This window comes from Chiroxiphia lanceolata, chromosome 1, assembly GCF_009829145.1.
Source record: "Chiroxiphia lanceolata isolate bChiLan1 chromosome 1, bChiLan1.pri, whole genome shotgun sequence".
In the NCBI taxonomy this organism is placed as follows: Eukaryota; Metazoa; Chordata; class Aves; order Passeriformes; family Pipridae; genus Chiroxiphia; species Chiroxiphia lanceolata.
In genome coordinates, this window is record NC_045637.1 from 100,344,376 (window position 1) to 100,364,709 (window position 20,334).

The window sequence follows — 20,334 nt, forward strand, 5'->3', positions numbered from 1 at the left end:
GAACACCTCCAGGGATGGGGTAACCACAACCTCCCTGTGCCATCTGGTCCATTGTCTCACCACCCTCACAGTAAAAATTTCTTCCTAATATCTAATCTAAATTTGCCCTATTTCAGTTTGTACCATTACTCCTTGTCCTATCACCACAGTTCCTGACAAAGAGTCCCTCTCTGCTTCCCTGTGGCCCCCGTCAGATACTGGAAGGTTGCTATGAGGTCTTCAACGCAACCTTCTCTTCAGTCTGAACAGCCCCGACTTTCTCAGCCTGTCTTCGTAGGGGAGAAGCTCCAGTCCTCTTGTCAACTTTGTGGCCCTCTGGACTTGCTCGAACAATTCCACATCCTTCCTAGGTTCGGGACTAGAACACAGTACTCCAGCTGGAGTCCTCACGTGAGCAAGTAGAGGTGTAGAATCATCTCCTTTGACCTGCTGGACATGTTCCTTTTGATGCAGTCCAGGATTCCATTGGCTTTCTGGGCTGTGAGGGCACACCGCTGGCTCATGTTCAGTTTTTCATCACCCGTCACCCCAAGTCATTCTCTGCAGGGCTGCTCTCAATTCTCTGCCCAACCTGTAGATGTGCTTGGGGTTGCCACAATCCAGGTGTAGGACCTTGCACTTTGCTCTGCTGAACTTCATGAGGTTTTGATCAGCCCACCTCTCAAGCCTATCAAGGTCCCTCTGGATGGCATCCCTTCCCTCCGGTATGTCAACTGCACCACACATCTTGGTGTTGTCGGCAAATTTACTGAGGGAGCACCCGATCCCACTGTTGATGTCACTGACAAGGATGTTGAGCAGTACTGGCCCCAATAGTGACCCCTGTGGGACATCACTCGTCACTGGTTTCCACGTGGACAATGAGCCGTTGACCACAACTATTTGCATGCAGCCATCCAGCCAGTTCTTATCCACTGAGTGGTCCATCCATCAAATCTGTGTCTCTCCAATTTGGAGATAAGGATGTTGTGCAGGACAATGTCAAACACTTTGCATAAGTCCAGGTAGATGATGTCAGTTATTTTACTCCTATCCACCAACGCTGTAGCCCTGCCATAACTCACCACATTATCAGGCATGATTTCCCTTTTATAAAATGATGTTGGCTGTTACCAATCACCTCTTTGTTTTCTATGTGCCTTAGCACAGTTCCAAGGAGAATCTGTTCCATAATCTTGCCTGAGACAGAGGTGAGATGGACTGGTCAGTAGTTCCCCAGGTCTTCTGCTTTCTCCTTTCTCAAGTCATCAGGGACTCTACCTGACTGCCCTGATTTTCCAAAAATCACTAACAGCTTAGCAAGTTCATCTGCCAGCTCCCTCAGGACCTGTGGATTAATCTCATCAGGTCCCGTGGAACCCATTCAGGTTCCTTAGATGGCCTTGAACGCGATCCACTCCTACAGTGGGTCTTCATTCTCCTTGTCCCTGCATCTGCCTTTCATGACTTGGATAGTGCAGCAGGAGCACTTGCCATGAAGACTGAGGCATAGAAGTCATTGACAACCTCAACCTTCTCCATACTCAGGATAGTCAGGTCTCTTGTCTGTGGAGGAGCAAGGATCAGAATGGGAACGGTTTCAGGAATGGAAAAAGACATACAGCGATTGAAAGGACTTTATTATACGGACTTTGCAGTTCTTATGTGTTTACAAATATATACATTGTATGATTTTCCCTACAGTTGTAACTGCCCAGGCATGTCCAGACATGCCTCATCGTGCCTGCTCCCTGCTTCCCCCTCTGATTGGCTGAGAAAGCCGCAGAGAGGAGTCTTTTCTTTCCCCGGTTCCTCCCCAGTTCCTCCCTCTTCGCCTGAGTCCCTATCCTTATTTGCTTCCCTGGTTGTCTGTCTCATGCTCCACCCCATTTTCTGGTGCATTCCATACCAGAGCTCATAAAACCCTTGTGCACCCCCATTAAAGTAGCACTGCATTGCAACCTCAAACCTCGTCAGACCCCTTTGTGCAGTGCTGCGATCCTTCTCCCCTCCCCCACGGACCGTAGCACCCGTGTCCTTCCAGAGAGGGCCCACATTATCCCTAGCCTTTCTTTCACTTGCAACATATCTATAGAAGCCCTTCCTGTTATCCTTAATATCCTTGGCCAGACACAATTCTAATTGGGCCTCAGCTTCCTTAAACTTATCCCTAACTTCCCGTACAATTTCCTTGTATTCCTCCCAGGCCACCTGCCCTTGTTTCCACTTCCTGAAAGCTTATTTTTTCACTCTGAGTTTGCTCAGCAGCTCCTTATCCATCTATGGAAGCTTCATGGCATTTTTGCCCAATTTCCTCCTTGCTGGGATGCATTGCTCCTGAGCCAAATATATGAACACATGAAATATCATTCCTGGTATATAGATTTGATACAACTTTCATGTCTTACCAGTGAATATGTAATCCCGAAGATGCATGTGTAATACGATACTAAGTGACCACCCGTATTTATAGCAGACTTCCATAACTAGTGAAACAGTTAACAAAGTAGTTCTAAAGATACTCTTCAGACTTTTCATAATCATGTTTTAGGATTTAGGAGTCCCTTAAGGAATCTTTCTCTAGATAATAGGATTATGTAAAATTATGAGTAGGTGGACAAGGGTTAGTTAAGAATAAAAGGCAGTCTTTAACAAATGTTTCGGTTTTTCCTGTTAAGAAAACAACACATATCAGGGAATAGTTAAGAAAAGTAATATAAAGGGTGTTTTAAGCAAGTCCAAGGCAGAAGGGACAAACATTAGGACAGTGAGGTAATTTGTACATTAAGTTTCTAATGTCAAATATATAAATTTAGTCTCCCCAGAGCTGCCTGTTGTCAAAATGAAAAATTTAAAAATAAGGTCAATATGAATTCTCATCAATGACTCAACAACTCATATACTTTTCCTCTCCTCAGTGTAATAATAACTACTAATATTTTAATCAAAGAATTCCTCAAATTAAAATGTGGTCTCAGAAAGACAAAAGCATGAAATCAGCCTTCTTTCAATGAAGGCCATTCTGTCTATAATTGATATATTCAAGGCACTATTTCAGACCCCTCTGAAATGTGATTTTTAAAAATATCACACTAAAAATGACTTAATGCCATTTCCTTTCCTTCTAAAAGGCTTTCAGTAAAATCAGCTAAAAGAAATGTAGAGGGCAAAAAACCCCACCTTAATAATAACAGCAAAACTGAACCAGTAAAAAAGGTAGGTATCAAACGCTTCAGCTTCTAAAGAAGTTCACTTTGTACGTGAAAGTGAAGGCCAGATATCTAAATAAAATTCAAGTAGGAATAAACTACAGAATTTCATGAAGACCAAGAATTTCACACCTAAAATTATAAAAACAAATGATAGTGCCAGCTCACTTTTTCATTGTTCCAATGTTCCTCTTCTGCAATCCTTTGTCTGCATTCCTTTTGCAAGTCTTCTAGCTGTGCCTGTAACTCATGAACTTTTGCTGTCATCTCTTCTTCACGCAACTTCAAAACACAGGGGAAAAAAACTTACTTATACAATTACCCAACTAATTAATGAAAACCAGTGAACATAAATCAATCAACAGAAGTTGATTTATGTACAGTGAACATAAATCAATCAACAGAAGTTATGCTATAAACAGAAAGAATATGCTTGAAATCTGGTATAAAAGCTATATACACAAGAGGACTACAGAATAGAACGAGAAACAAACAGGGGTGCTCAACAATAAAGATTACATAGTTAAGATTACAGTTAGCTTTTTTAAAAATTACAAAAAAATCCTATTTCTCTTGGGCACTAAAACAGCATTTGAGTATAATCCAGTGTGTGAAGGTCATAATGGAGGGGTCAGATGATGATACGTAGTTAATTCCTATACCATGGAAATGACAAGGACTTAAATCCTTTCCTCAATCACTCTCACAAAGATGGTACTAAAGCAGTTTTAAGCACATTTTCAGAAACAACGACCAGTGATTTCCCCATTCACAAGGGTCTGAAAGGCCCTAATGCAGTGTGGGGGAAAGAAGTGGTGGCAAGAATGGTAGGAAGGAAATGAACTTTTCTTGTAGAGGACAAAAGTATGATGGCCTAAATCCTAGCAAATTATTCTACCCATATGACACTCTGCAAAAACAAGTACTTTTAAAAATTGTGTCCCCTCTGGCCTTTCTGTGAGATCACATGTTAGGGACATCATAAAACAGCACTCCAATTCCAAGTGTATGTCTCCACTGCCAAATGAAACTAAAACTCTAGTTTCACTCATGCTAATCAAACAGGGCAGTCAGCTGACTGCTCTGCTACTCAGTAGTACTTCAAATAAAATTAGTACAATTAATCAACTGAAAACAAGCAAAGAACAGCCGATGGAAATTTTGTTCTGTTAAAAAATCTCAGAAGTACAAATTATAATGATACAGTATATTCACTAGAAAAGCAAGTGTAGAACTAGAAAACTGATCCAGGTTAGATTTAGGGTATGTCATTACTAAAAAATAATTATTTCCCTGCAAGGTCAATTTTTAATGTTCTTTGCACCTGACATAAGAATGAAACACCCTCCCCCTACAGCCCCTCAGCCCAAAAAGCACCATCAAAAAGAAAAAAAGCAAATCTGCCCTTAGTGAATGAGAAGTCGTAGTATCTGAGCAATTTGTAAAAACTGCCGTAAAGCCTAAAAGTTTTAAGAATATCCATCTTCAAATCTTGCTCAAACATCATGACCTCCAAACAGTGTTAGCTTCTTTTCATTAACAAGATTCTTCTATGCCCTCAGAAGTGTATCAACAATTATCGTTTCTAAGATTGAGGTTTTTTATAGTTTTTATACTCCTTTAGTTAAAAATCCTCAATACCTGGCATATTCAGTGATGGTGATGGTTGTTGTTTTGGCTTTGGGGGATTTTTTGACATTTTGTCCATCAAGAATCTAAAATCTTACTTCTAGACTACTGTTTAATTAAATAAATCACAACTGCATGCACATCATTCTTAGTTATTAAAGGCAGTTAAAAGGTTGAAAAGAAATTCAACCCAAAATTATGAATGACACTTGCGTAAAAGGGACAATTTAATTTGTAATTTGAAATAATTAGAGATCAAGTGGGGTTCCAACAAGCTCTTGATCTGTATTTACAGCAATAACTTATTGTTCTATACAGCACCTGGCATACTCTGAAAATAAAATGCATGTCATTGGGATCTAATTACAGTTATAGACTAAGACTTCGATAAAGTTATGCTTTCCCAAATCTTAACCTCAAAGCCTATCCTGTACTCATACAGAAGGCATTACAACAAATGAAAGGACATACACCTGAAGTTAGGTAATTTATTTTTAGCTCATAGATAGGCTTAAAATAAGCTAGCTGGAACACAACATTCATTTTTTCTCTAATTGTATACCCTAGCTGAAAAAAAAATACTTAGGCCCCAAATTACAGGTTATGCTGATTTACAAATCCTTTAATTAGGGAGACTTCTACGAAAACTTAGGTGATAAAAGTTTTCATGAAAGATAAGAAAATACAGCATAAAGCAAAAGTGGAGCACTTCACAAGTAAGTCATGTGAAGTTTAACAAACTGAATGATTCCTGCTTGTCTTTAAGGATACATACTCGAATCAAGTTAGACTAATTTTTAGCATCATCAACCATGTTTAAAATGCAACAGAGAGCTACAAAGTTATATGAGTAATATTAATTTTGCAATTGGCTTTATTTTTGCTTCATCTTCTTACCATTTGTGACAGAGACAATCCTCTCTGCATAAATGTCATGATGCGAAATTTTTCAAACCTGTCATGAGCCAAGTCAAGCATAAGTGGGGTAATAACTGGTAACTCTAGGCTAAATCTGCTGACGCATATGCTCCTATTTCTACCAGAGATCTCAATGAACATGACATACCTTCAATTTAACGTAAGTATTTCTGAATTTTTGAGATGCTTGCAACACTTCTTCAGGAAAAAAAGGTGAAAAAAATAACAGAAACAAAACACACATATACCTATAAAAGAAACATGTAGTCTGAAATTTAAAATATCAAACTACAGTTTATTGCAGTTCCAGGCAACTGCCATTGCCATCATCAATGAGATGCAAAAAATGACAGTGTTCATGTCCTCCAATTACACAGAAGTCAAATCAGCCTAAACATTCAAGATCACACAATGACTACAGCATGAATGTTTCTGACCTACGTATGGACTGCAAGTATCAGAAAATAGAGGAATTACACCTGCGCAACTTCAAATCACATACCTATTTGGGGATATAAATTGAGAACCTGAATGGTAACACACTGCACACTGAGGTAAGAGAAATCTAAATCCTCCAGAAATGTGAAATTTAGACCTATGTTTCAAAAAAACTTGATTCTTTTATATCATGCAATTTTTCTAAACTACGAAAGAAAAGAAGGGGACTCTAAACTTAAAACCCTTCTAACTCCATTCAATCTGCTGGAAGCTGAAAAATCAAAGTGGAACACACCAACCTGCTTACATGTTGAAATTTTTAATATGGAATACTCAGTCATGTCCAGTTAAAAGAATTTTGGACTGGTAACTCAGCATAAACAAACAGATGTTCACTTACATTTACTGCTGCAGGCTCTATTAATGGGACATTCTCTTTTATTTATCATTTGTGCAAACAGGACTAAGATTAACAAAGCTAAAGCCTGCATGCCAATATGAAGTATAGTCTACCACTGAAAACCATTTAACCTTATGGTGCCATACATGCGGGACTGGGTCAATTAACTTGGCTAAAACAGCAGCCATCTTTGGTAAAGTATCCTTAGATTGAAATTGGCTGCTAACTGTTGGCTGAAATGCTACTAGGGCTAAACTATGTCTATCCGCAAACAGCATGCAAACAAACTGTTCAACACAAGTAAAAAAAGAAATCTTTACTAACGTAAGAACTATGCAAACAGACTGCACCCAGCATAGAACAGAACTTTACTTTAAGGGCTATATTGCCAATCTTCACACAGCATCAGAAAAAGGAGATAGAGAGTGAGACTGAACCATAAGCGCTGTATTTAAATTCTTACAAAAAACCAATACATCAGTGCCACAACTCTAGTAAAGAGTCACTCACTTTCCTCATTCCAATCTGGTACACAAATTGCTCAAGGACATAAGGACCTAACTGTATAGCTTTTATTCAACGATTAAGCTAGGGCTTAATTTCTGCTATGCCCACAAAACACAGAAACAAACATTTTATTTGCAAGCTAGGTCACCGGACATATCAAGTGTAATTCAGGCAGTAAAATCTTTACTAGAAAGAACTCCAGCTTTTCTGTCTAGCTGTGCAATCAAAAAAGAGTTATTCTGAAATGCATGCAGTCATACCACTTTTCAAAAAAATACCTCAAGGATTTCTTCATATTTTTTCACAGTTCTTTTTAGATCATCATCTTTTTCAACAATTTTTTTATGCAACTGAGTTGTCTCTATGTGATGATTTTCTATCAATTCATTTTCTACCTCCTGGGCTTTACCTATAAAAGAAAAGTTGGGTAATATTAAAAAAAGCATTTTTTTTTTAATTATGTCATGACTATTTAAAAAAAAGCTTAAAGGCAAGGGTAGAAAGCAACTATAAGGAAAATTTGCCAGGAAAATTCATTTTTCCACACTGCCAATAACTATTATGTCACTTGCTCCTAATAGGCATGAAGTTTGTCATCTGCAGTTTGGTACCTGGAGCAGTTTCTTCTACCTGGAACTTTTCCCTAAAAGTTAAGATGACAACCAATATTTATCAACTAATTCTATCTCCTGCTCTGTCTAGATAAGTGATTGAAACATCTGTAAATCTTCAGAAATTCTTCATCTGTAGAGGTACTTCTAGTAACAGTAAAGTCAAAACATACTTTTCGTTCACCTCTCTAATCTCCAATTTACACTATGCTTGCAAAAGATGGACAGAGAAGCTGAAATATGCTGTACTCTAGTTATAACCACATGGTATTGCAATCAGACACCACATCCAGCTGCACCTGTTAGTGGTTACAGTGAATGAAATCTGCAAGAGGCAGCTAAAAAAATGCTATTCCGATTCTCATATGGATCTACGTTTCTCTAAAAGGCACCCCTCATTGCCATATATTCAACAATGGAGTGTTAAAGTTTGTACTACTGCAGACAATGTACTACTGCAATGAAAACTCCCCAGTGTACTTTCACCTGAAAAGTCTTACTCTTTTTTTTCTTCTATACATATGACAAAAAGATAGGCTATAATGGGTAACTCTTGCCACGACAGATGTAAACAGAGTGCTAGATCAAAGATCCATCCTGCAGGGTACGGATGAACACCTACACATGCACTTTTCTAATTGTACTAAAATCAATATTTATATGTTATTTCCCAAGCAAGGGAAGTTCTTCCCCTGGGTTCTCCAGGCATTCATAAAACATATGTGTTTATCACAGTCCCAGGTAAAATCGCTTCCCCAAAACAACTGAAGATTAAGTTTTCTGACTATTTTACTGATTACAGTTATATTTGTATTTCACTTACTGATTGTCTCTTTTACTGCTGCTTCCAATTCTCTCTCTTTTTGAGCCAGCTGAGTATTGAACTCTCTCATTAACTGCTTTAAGGTAGAGTTGTGCTTTAACTCAATGTCTTCTTGTTCACATCTGTACAAAAAAATACAGTGAGGAAATAAAATGTTTAACGAGTGTGCAAGAACAGTTTAGCAAGGTCAGAGATGTGGGAGTTTCTCCAAAACTACTTTAAGATGGGATGGTTTTGAATTATATGAATTCTGTGAGATTCAGGGAATCTTTTTGTTCCCCCCCCCCCATTTATTTTACCTGGAAAGCGCAGGTGTTTCATTTAAAAACAACCCAGAATTGAATCCTTTCAAAAGATATGAAGATCTAGAAGTAAAGAATGTGCCATAAAAAGCAGAATTTTTAGGGAATTTGTTGCTTGAGAAACTACTAAGAGTGCTTAGCATTACACCACATTTTGCACAGTACATATGGACAGCTCTTGATAACATCTGAACATGAAGCTCTCAGTACTAAGTTTTAAATTTCATTTCCTTTTTGAGAAAAATAGAATTATATTTAATGCTTTGGCAATGCTGAAAATGACCATCACTGAAAGAGATCAGAAGCAGTATTACTCTGGCGAAAGTCAAACTTCTTTCTTTCTGTTGTATCTATTAGAAAAATGACAGAAAATTACCAGCCATTATTTCCTCATTAGAAACTGAGCTTTAGAAAAGTATTCTTGAGGTACAGAAATGGTAACATAAACAGGAGTAAAGAGTATACCTGATTTTCTGCTCCATTTCTTCTAAGGACTCCTTCTTTACTATATCAAGCTCTTGCTGATGTTCTTTTCGCAAAGTACGTAAGTCTTTTTGAAGATTATTAACCTCTTTGCGTAGTTTCTGTTTCTCCCTTTCAGTCTCTTCCAGTTTAGTCTGTAAGTCCTTCTGCTGGTTCTGCATATCACTTAGTAATTTCTGCAGCTCCAAAACAGATTCAGCCTTTTCTTCAGCATTTTCCTCAAAAGCTTTCAGACTATCATTTCTTTCATCCAACTGTTGCTGCAAACATTTTAGCTTTTCTTCATATCTTAAACTTGTATCTTCCATCTCAATCTTATGCACTTCATTTTTCTTCACTAGATTATTTTCTAACTCTTTTATCTTCTGTTCTAAAGACTGACTGACTGCCTCCTTTTCCTGTAATTTTTTCTGGAAATCTCCAATTATATTCTCCATATCAAGATGTTTTTGTTCTTTACCTTTCAATTCTTCCCTACTTCTTGCTAAATCACCACCACAATGAGCATGCTCATCTGCTAACAATAAGTACTTTTTGCTTTGCTCCTGAAGTTCCTTCCTGAGGCTTTCGGTCTTACTCTGCTCTTCCTGATGGCTCTTCTCAACATATTCTAGTTTTTTAAGGAGTTCTTTCTGTTTGTTCTGAAGTTCTAGATGAGAGTCATTACTCTCTCGTTGTTCTTTCTCATACTTCTGCAATAATTCATCTTTTTCAGTTAAGCCCTTCTGTAACACATGCATTTTCTCTTCATATGTCTGTTGGATACTCTCAAGCATGTTATTTTTTTCTTGTTCTACAGCAGCTTTTACACTCTCTAGTTTTTCTAGCATTTCCTTCTCTAATTCTGTGGAATCTCTTGTTGATTTAATTTTTTCTTCTAAGGACTCGATTTTGGCTTCTCTCTCCTGCATTTTCTGTTTCAACTCTCTTAACTGATCCTCTCTATCTTGCTTAAATTTCTGTTCCTTTTCTTCCATCTGAGACATTAATTGCTTTCTAATAGAACCTATTTTTTGCTCTGCCTTCTTCTTCAAATCTGCCAGCTTAGTGCTGTTCTCTACATTCAGTCTTTCTTCTAATTCTTTCAGTTCTTCCTCTTTGCTTTTAAGCATCACTGACTTCATTTGATCAAATTCCCTCTCCTTTGCTTCAAAATCAGCTTTCAGTGACTCTATTTGCTTCTCAAGATTAAGCACTTTTTCTTCAGCCTTCTTAAACCTATTGTCTTTTTCAAAAGCCACTTTCTCTGCCTGCTGGAGTTGCCAAGCTATCTCTTTTTTCTCTGTGTCTTTTTGTTCATTACACTTTTTAAGTTCCTCCACCAAGGAATCATTTTCTGAACTTTTCTGAGCAATGTGTTTTTCTAGTTCAGCAATTTTTGCTGCTTGTTTTTTTAATTTTGAGGTTAACTCACTTTCTTGTTTTTCCTTCCTGTTTTGCTTTTGTTCCAATTCACTTTTTAAACTATCGAGAGTCTTGGTTTGGTTAGCCAGCTGCTCCTTCAGTTTATTTAGCTCTTCATCTTTTTTACTGGTTGCAGTATTGCTTAATTCAAGTTTGCTCTGCAAATCTTTAATAGTATCATCATTTTGTGTAAGCCTGGTTTGTGCTTTCATCTTCCACTCTGACAGCTGGGCCATGCAATCAAGGGCTGATGCTTTTTCTTGACTCAGTATCTCAACTCTGGATGATAACTCTTGTATCTGGTTTAACAACTGCAACTGATCCTCTTGATGTTGCTTGCTTAGCAGAGACATGGCTGCTTCCTTCTCTGTTAAACTTACTGTGCTTTCAAGCCTAACATTAAGGTCATTAATTGTTTTGTTGAGAGCAGACACTTCAGATTGTTTCTCCTGGAGTTCCTCCCTCATTGATGTAACAGCATTGATATTTTCAGATAATTCTTTCCTCAGCTGTGTTATGCAAGTTTCTTTCTCTGATGCTGCTTGCTGCTGATGCCCACCCTCTTTCTGCAATTGTTCCTTTTCTGTTACAAGTCTTTCAATGTCAGCTCTCATGGACATAATTAAATTGTCCTTCTCTTGCAGCACTTGCATTGACTTTCGTAAAGAAGTAGTAGCAGCAGAATGATGCTCTGTTATTTCTCTAAGTTGAGCTTCTAGTTCACTTATCTTACTTGTTTTGATTAATACTGCTTCTTTAACTTTTGCAGTTTGGCGCTCACAGTCTGCAATTTTGCATGTTACTATGCTAATTTTTTCATTACATTTTTCAATTAATTCATTGCCTTTTGTTTGCAATGAAGCTTCAACATTTTTCCAATAAGCATCTAACTGGGCTGCAAGTTCTCCTGACAACCTTTTAAATTCAGTTTCTTTTAGCTGAATTGCCTCTATTTTTTTCTCATAATTTTTATGATCTTTATACTGAGAAGATTGCACAGTTTGGAGTTGCTCTTCAAGAGTTTTCAGTCTATCAGCCAGCTCAGTAATTTTAGCTTTGTCCTTCTCTTCAACTGCTTTCTGTTTACTGAGTTGCTCCTTAAGTTTTGTCTGCTCTTCCAAGGACTGTTTAAGATCACCCTCCAATTTTCTCAACTGTGTTTTCAGGTCACTTTCTGTATCTGACAAACTGTTCACCCTAGCCACTGACTGCCTTAGCTGTTTTTGCAATTCCTTCAGGCACTCCTCCCTTTTCACTTGCTCTTCCTTCAGTTGGGTTATTTCTATTGTGGAGTCCTCCTTTTCAGCAGTGAAGATGGCAAGCTTCTGTTTCAGGTCTCCAACTTCCTGCTCTTTCTCTTGCAGTTCCATATCATGTTTTTCCTGGAGCTCTTCAACCTGCTGATTAAGTTTCTTTTCCCAACTTTGGATAATTTCTTCCAAATTCCTCTTATGATCTTCAGCAAGACTCTCTAGTTGCTCTTTCTGATTAGATTCAAGTTTTGACACAGCTTCATTGATTCCAGTTGAGCTGGCATGTGCCATTTCCAACATTTTAGCATTGAATTCACTCTCTTTCTGACTGAACTCCAACTGCTTGTTTTCAAGTTCATTTTTTAGTTTAGATTCCTGCTCAGCAAGTTTCTTTTTGAAAGTTTCCTGCATATCTTTAGATTTCTGCTTCATTTTTTCCATTTTCTTTTCCTGACATTTCAGTTTACTTTCATACTCTCCTTGTAAAGCACTAATTTTCTCCTCTGTGGCTAACAATTTCTGCTTAAGTTCTTCCACTTGGTTGTTCTGTAATTTCTTCATGTGCTCAATTTCATTTTCCTTCTCAGTTAGACTTCTCTTCATCTCATCAGCCTTTCTTTGTAGATCCTTCAGTTGACATTCATACTGTTGTGTTAGAGAGGTTACTTTTTCGTTGCTTTGCTCCTCTAGCTTTGCAAACACTTGGACAAGTTCAGCTTCAGATCTTTCTGCAGATTCCTTTAGTTTCTGTTCATGTGCTTTTAATTCTTCCAAATGCCTGTCTTTCTCCTCCAGGGATTGCTTGAGAGTGTTGAGTTCCTCTTTGAGTACCTTCTCAACACTTTGAATAGACATTTCGTGCTCTCTTAACATTTTTTCAATCACTTCATTGTGCCGTTTCCTCTCTTCTTCCAACTTTCCTTCCAATTCTTGCTTTGCTTCACACACTCTATTATTTAATTCTGAGAGCTCTTGTTCTAAATCATGACGTATTTTTAGTGCTTCTGATAGCTCAGAAGACAGTGCTTCTAGTTCTGTTTGTTTCACATCAAGTTTTTCTAATGTTTTTTCATTCATCTCTTCTATGTGTGCATAGAAAACTGTTTCTTTTTCTTTCAAAATAGTATCTATCTCCTGTTGTTGTTTCTCTTTAATTTTTTCTATTTCAGTTATTTGCTGTTGCTTTAAAATTTCAAGTTTTTCTGTCCAAAGACTTTCTTGCTGCTGTTTCACATTCTCTAATTCTTTATTGTGTTTTTCAACCATATCATTGATTTCCTTACTGTGTTGCTTTTTTTCAGACTCTATGAGAGTACTTAATTCCTCTGACTGCTTTCTGTCACCTTGCGAATACTTTGCAAGAGAGCTCTCCAGTTCAAGAATCCTCTGTTAAAGAATATAGTTTTAAAAGAATATAAATATTCAAAAGGTAACAATTTAATTAAATTTTTAAAAATCTTACCAGGCTGAGATTATTACAAGTCACTTATTTCATTATTTTACAGAATATCAACTATTTTTATAAGCCTTTCATTCATCTAGTTTGTTCTCACCTTTGCTTCTATGAAGCGGAGTTAGTTATTTAATAAAAAACTTTCTATTTCACTGCAGTGAAAATGAACTGTGAAAAGAATGTAACTAATTCAAATAAAATAAGTCATGTGATATTTATGAGAAATATGTTTGGATTTTCTTCTTAAGCTAAAGTACCAACAAATAAGATGAAAGATACTGGGAATCTATGGTAGCACTAAGGAGTTTGGTACCTATCTACTGATTTATCTGAATTACACCTCACGTGGAAATGGTGCTGTAAAGTTTAAATGCTTCTATAAGCAAAACTTCCAAACTAATACTTGGGAGTGGTGGAATAATGTACAAACTTGCATTAGCAGACAATACAATCTTACCCATTACATAAAGCAGAAGATACTTGAAAAATTTAAGTAGAATTTTTATTTCCTAAAGTATCCTTTTAAGTGTTTTAAGGGTTGCAGTACTCAGAATTAAACAGGCTGAAGTTTAACTTCTGCATACATACTAAAAATTATGTAGATGGATACAATTCATATCTCATGCCATGATATAAAGTGAATGTATTTCTATATTTCGCCATCTTATCTTGGCAAAAAGCTAGGAGCTGCAGTATACCATAGCAATATGTTACATTTTTCTGTCGCTTTAATCCCACAAGAAGCATTTTGGGATTAAAACGACCCAATCACAACAAACCCACCCTCTATTTGTAAACCTGTCACAGTTAAGCACATAGTGAAAGGACTACTTGTAAATGTTTACTCTTTTGGAATCTTTACTCACAGTTCTAAAAGTCTCTACTTCTTGATGCATCTTCTGAACTTTCTTGTCACACTCAGACTGTATGGCTTTCTTCTGCAGCTCTAATTCTTCTAATGCTAGGGATTCTTGCTGTTCTTGCTCTTGAAGGGTTTTTAAGCACTCACTCTGATTTTTTTCCTGCATGAAGAAATACAACTAAACCAATAAACTATAAATACAGTCATCACACCTTCAAAAACATTATGATAGGATATTTTCAAATCAGTTAACAGGAGTACACTAATCACCTTTATTTTCTACATACACACACACACACACACACAGAGAGTTTGTTTTCATGTGTGAAAACAAAATTGTAATAAATCACTTGCATTTTCTCTTCTTGGGAACCATTTGTCTTCTATTTCTCTTTGCATTAAAAACATAATGCATCCCAGCCTTTCATTTTAGTTTGTTTACCACTATTAATTGAGAATAACATCTCTAAGGAATAAAGGTCTGTTCTCCTTCGATTTCACTGTTAATGCAATTTTAAGCCTCTGTTCCTTATAATTAAGAAAATAATCTGAGAAACAGGTAGAAAAATATAGTCAGGAAAGGACCTCAGTTACAGTCACCATCCATCAGGGAGTGGCATAAAAACAAATCTAGTATTTGCTAGGTAAAATTACATGATGATCTGAAGTAAATTATAGCTCACAAAAAAGAGCAAAGAATTCCAGTGATTTCTCCCAATCTGACCTAGAAGAAAACTCTTTTTCTGAGGTCTGACACTATGAATAGTTAACCCTGTTCACATAACACAATGCAACCAAACATAACCATACCAACGCTTTTCAAGTAACAGCCTCATTTCTTGTACATCTTTTACTCTAGGCTGCCGCGGCTAATTACCAGTGATTCAGAGGAAGAAATTAAAAAAACAAGTATAAATAAAATTTTAAAAAAACGAAACCATTTCCAAAGATGCAGCTGTTAGTGAGCATTGATAGTAGTAAGTTATCATTATTCAGTCTGGATCACTGCAGCTGCTTTCTTTTCATGTTGCTGAAGTCTCCAAGCTATTGACTTTTGGAGAAAACTCTGTCTTTGAGCGCAGAAGGACTCTCACTATGGAATAGTGTCAGATCAAGACTTCTAATCCCAAACTCACACTTAGAGAAATGTCTTTCTACGCATTTTAGGTTACTTACAAGAGCTGCCTTCATCTTCTCCTGGAACACCTTTCTTGTGCCTGTAATCTCTCATTTAGCTCCTGATCTTTGGTAGCCATTTCTTTTTATGGATTTTTTCTAGTTCAGCAACTCGTTCCTCTGAAGACTTCTGTGAATCAAAGTCAGAAAAAACTCATTTCAAATATTAAGTAACAAAACACTTTGTATTATTTCTTAATAAGAAAAGCAGTGTAACAGAGAGAAGAAACCGGAATCATCTCTTTACTCCCTTTAAATAAGTAACAATGAGTTAATACTAAGCCCTGATAGCTCTTATTTTCAGGTTTGAAGTTATCCATCTTCCCTTCTCAAGTTTTTCACAGTACTACTAAAAGGAATGTCACATTTTCTAAAGACTCTTCTACCAAGGCAAACAGTATTTTCAATTCAGACGTGATAATACATTGGACAAGGAACTTCTTTCTGTAGCTTTCCCTGTATTCTTCTTATTTCATCATCCACAAAGTCAAGTAGTGATACTCTTTGCAGACAGTTGCCTACCATATGTGCTTTATTTAAGAATAATGTAAAGCACGTCAGTCATCCTCCTAAAGGATCAGAGTATTCTCTTAGAAAAATTAATACCATTACAAATGTCAACAAAATAACTGTAATTTAAAGGTGTTCAAATTTACAGCTTTGCAATGCATGTGCAGTACCCCTGCAATTCTGACCTGAATACACCAGATGAAGTAAATTTTAGCAATTCTTAAACCAGCAAACAATCAGGCAACAAGTTCTTAAACATTTACACATACTCAGTCAGGATAATGATTAAAAGATCTTAGTATTAAAACCCAAAATCCTGGTGGAGATGCATGACCTTACCACCATTAATTTCTTCTTCTTGACTCCCTTTAAAGTCTGAAATGTACTTCTAATAAATAATTTTATTAAACACTGTGAAACAAAGAGTCATACTGTTCTTTTTTACATGCCACTGATGTACTGATTTTAAATTGTTAGAGGAAAAAAAGTCTATGAGGAGTTTTCTATTTTGCTTTAAGTAAATCATTAATCATAGAAAATAATTTTATAGATTTTATAAACAGTAAAATTATAACAAAGCTCTGATATACTGATGTATTTTACAACTATAGATTAATTTAATTAAGCTTTTACCTTCATAATCTCAATCACCTCTTGTTTCACTCTGGTTAATTCCCGTTGAAGATTTAACCTCTCTTCTTCACTTGCCTTTTCTACCGCTTTAATTTTTTCATCCATTTCTGTCTGCAGTTTTTTCGGGCTTCCTCTGTCTTTTGGGCAATACTTAGAGCCTTTTCAGCTCTTCAAAAGCTGCAAGAAAAGAGGCATATGATAGTCAGAAATACCTATGTCCTTTGATAGAAGAATTACATAAGTAAGAGAAGAATGAACATTAGGACGCCATCAAGAATTCACGTGTTTATTACCTAAGAAAAAAAGAAAACAAATAGCTGTGAATGTCTTCTAATACATCCCGTAGCTTCTATTTCCTCCCCTAAAATCACTATAAAATAAATAAACCATATAAGCGAATGAATATGGCTCCTCTTCTGCCTATATTTGGCTGAATAACTTTGAAAAAGAGGAAAACAGCTGCACAAAGAAAAGGTAATTCACAAGTTGTTCTTCCAGTAAAGCAGACAGAAAACATAAACCAAGAATGACTACTACACAAGTCAGTTTTAAGTGAATAATGAAAGAGATCTTCCTAAATAGAACACTCAAACATAATACTTTTATTTACTTAAGAGGTGTTAACTATAAACCGTAAACCTAAAGAATCTTCTCTTTAAACTGTGGGTTTCATAGAGTCCACAGAGATGGCTTCGCTAATTCATTTTTCACTACTTATATTTAATGTACACTACTATCAGTGCAATTCAGAAACACTGGAAAAATGCTTGAGTGTTGAGAAGACTGTCTTGTGCTTCTAAACTTCAAAAATAAAATGCAATTAAAAAAAAATTGCTCCCAGAAAACTTGAACAGCTGTGTTTCAAAAGAACACTAAAGCTGTAGTGATGAAATTTATTTACACCTGTGTAAGATGCACGAATCCACTGAATCCATTTAAATTTACAAATCAAAAGCAATAATTCCCCATCTTCATCCCATGCTAAGGAGATGTATCCTAACATATTTTATCCACTTCCTAAATGATAAGTTAGATATAAAAAGAAAATAAATCCCTGTATTATGAGCCGGTTTATTACTATTACTCAATACCAGTATCTGAGTTCCTCACTAAAACTGATGTAAGAAGTTATAGAGAACTACACAGATAGAGCTTGATCACTATTAGAGAAATCTCTTTTCCCGAATGGATCATGAATATGGAAACCCCTGCTGCATATTAAAAAAATTTAGTGTCAGAACACTCCACTATATCGCTAATACTTTGCATAACAGAATTTTGGCAAAACATCTCTATAAAACTCAAAATCACAGTGCCAATATCAAGACTGTATTTATCAGAGCACAACCTCCCTAAAAGTATATTTTTCTACTATACCATGGACTACTTGGATTCTAGTTTGGGAGGAGAGAGAACAAAATAAATTTTTAAGTGTAATTAACTACGATAAGCTTTCTTCCACTTAGTTCTATCCCAAAAGAAAATTGTAATAGACATGCACATCTCTAGTTTCTTTGATTCACCGTTACTTGGCAGGCATTCACAGAATTCTTGCCAATCCTTGCTTTTTTTAAGTATATTTAATAACATTCAGGTATGAGTTTGAGAAGTGGATAATAATTTCCATTCCACATCTTTTGACAACATTTAAGACTGAAGATTTGAACCACAATCTGACTCTTGAGGCAATGTTGCAAATACGTTTTCAAGTAACTTAATTTCATAAAACTGCATTCACAACAAATTCTGATCTTTTCCAGAATTTTCTTTCTGTTTTTTAAGGAAGCCTTTTTCTGACTACTCACAGAAACAATCATCCTTTAGGGCAAAACAGAGAGGTTACTGACTGAAAATACCAAAGCACACCATTGTATCCACTTCTTCACTCTTGGTTCTGCTTAAATACTAAAACTATTACAAAAAATTAAGAGTACTAAAATTATTTCAAACAGGAAAACAATCTAAAATATATTACAAGCATGCACTAGGCTTACAGCTCCTTATGTTACACAGTTCTTCACAATGCTCAAGGCATTTGCCACCTGCAAGCCACAGGACTCAAGTCTTCCCTCCTTGCTACCCTGGGTACAACTCAATTATGAACACAGCCTGCAAAAACTGTGTTTGGAGAATGGTACTGACTTCTCTGACACTCCTCTCCTAACAAAAGCAGGCACAGCCAGGAAAAACTGGCCAAGTCCTTCAGTATTACAGCACCATAAATGTCTTTAAAAAAAAAAAAGGCAAATCACCCTATAGACCTTTACAAAGTAGCTTGAAACTAAAGCCTTGCAAGTACAAGATTAAGTTATTTCACTTTTTCATGCACATTTTCTGATTCTTTTCTGAGTACCATGTACTTTCCTTCCATTTGAGAAACTGTTACTTCTGCAAAAGGAAAGAGAATGCATTTTCCACAGCCCACAAATCTGCCAAAGAGAAGGTCCAGGTTCACACTAGGATTGACTACTGATATGAAATTGCTGAGCAACATGCAGAACAACAGCTGCATCACCATAATCACAAGCAGGATGCTAATACAAAAGCTAGACAGAGCTGATGGATAAAAATGGGCCAAGAGGATATGAATGCACAAAAGAAGCAACACTTCACAAAAACACACTTAGCTCTCTAAAAGTTGAATCCTATGCATCTCAGGCACTTCTGGCACTTAAGCAAAACAGAACATTTTTATTGAAAGTAGTTAATTCTAGTGTAGCCTGACACAACCAAGTTTCAAACCAGCAGAGGGCTAAACTATAATCAAGTAGACAGAATATTGTCTCCATTATTATTGTTATTTTTAATCTGTGGGAGATTTTAATTCTATCACGTATAAAAACCTCGAATAAAGTCCTTGTTTTTATTTAAATATATCTATTCTGAATGCAGAGAGTAAAGTCACTGCCTAGTGTTCTTCTCCAACATGCAGAGCTTGTTGAGGGAAGGTCTTCCAATCAAGGACTGGTTGAATGAAGTCTTACAAAGGCCCTATTAGCAATTAGAAACAGTAACAAGCACACCACAGAGTCTCAGGTGAGTCTTGCAAAAACCGCATTCACATGACCAAGCCAGACAAACCGAGACCTTCCAGTGCAGCAAGTAAATAAAAAAAAAAAAAATGAGCCTGAGCAGAGTTTAAGGAGTGTAAGGTTGCAAAACTGATTCTTATAAAACGTGTGCTGGAGAACTGACTGCTTAACCTACGCCACTCCAAAGTACCAGTCTCGGTTCCCTTCGCCTTGCCTATCCTACCCAATAAAGTATCAGTCTGTGCTCCAAAGACTTCTCGCTTACTTGCCCAGCGCCGCAGATCTCTTATCTTCAAGTACAGCGCCATCTAGTGCTAAAAATTGTGAAGAAAGCACTAAACAGGTTGGTAAAGGGCTTAGATATCTTGTCCAAATCTTGAGAAACAAAGGTCAAATTAATTTCCTATAGCTGATTTGTGCATCTAGGCAGGATTTAAATGCACAGACCAAGCTTTTTTTTCTCTGTAGAAAGGTTCAAAGCATATGTTAATTAAGCTTACAAAAGAAATGTTGCCTACAAAGAATAGCATTTACTTCTAAAGACTTGTTCACTGAACAGAATACAAGCAAGTCCATAACCTGCATCCTGAGAAATCAGAAAGGACTTACGTCAGTATCTCAGAAGAAACAGTACCAGTAAATTTACAAATACTAAAAAGAGCTTTGTTGAAAAAAAAATGAGTTGCAGTTACTTCAAGTAGAAATGCCTGAG

The 20,334-nt window shown here is 36.5% G+C and overlaps 1 protein-coding gene across 1 annotated transcript in view; it reads right to left on the bottom strand.

Annotated features, from left to right (window-relative positions):
* The window catches only part of GOLGA4 (golgin A4), a 72,520-nt gene that overhangs the window by 13,024 nt on the left and 39,162 nt on the right, over positions 1–20,334 (bottom strand). Inside the window, 11 exon segments of the mRNA XM_032684497.1 lie at positions 3,357–3,470; positions 7,359–7,489; positions 8,515–8,636; positions 9,282–13,342; positions 14,276–14,431; positions 15,448–15,476; positions 15,479–15,535; positions 15,538–15,577; positions 16,591–16,715; positions 16,718–16,758; positions 17,347–17,356. Of these exon segments, the coding sequence (XP_032540388.1) occupies positions 3,357–3,470; positions 7,359–7,489; positions 8,515–8,636; positions 9,282–13,342; positions 14,276–14,431; positions 15,448–15,476; positions 15,479–15,535; positions 15,538–15,577; positions 16,591–16,715; positions 16,718–16,758; positions 17,347–17,356 (4,886 nt within the window).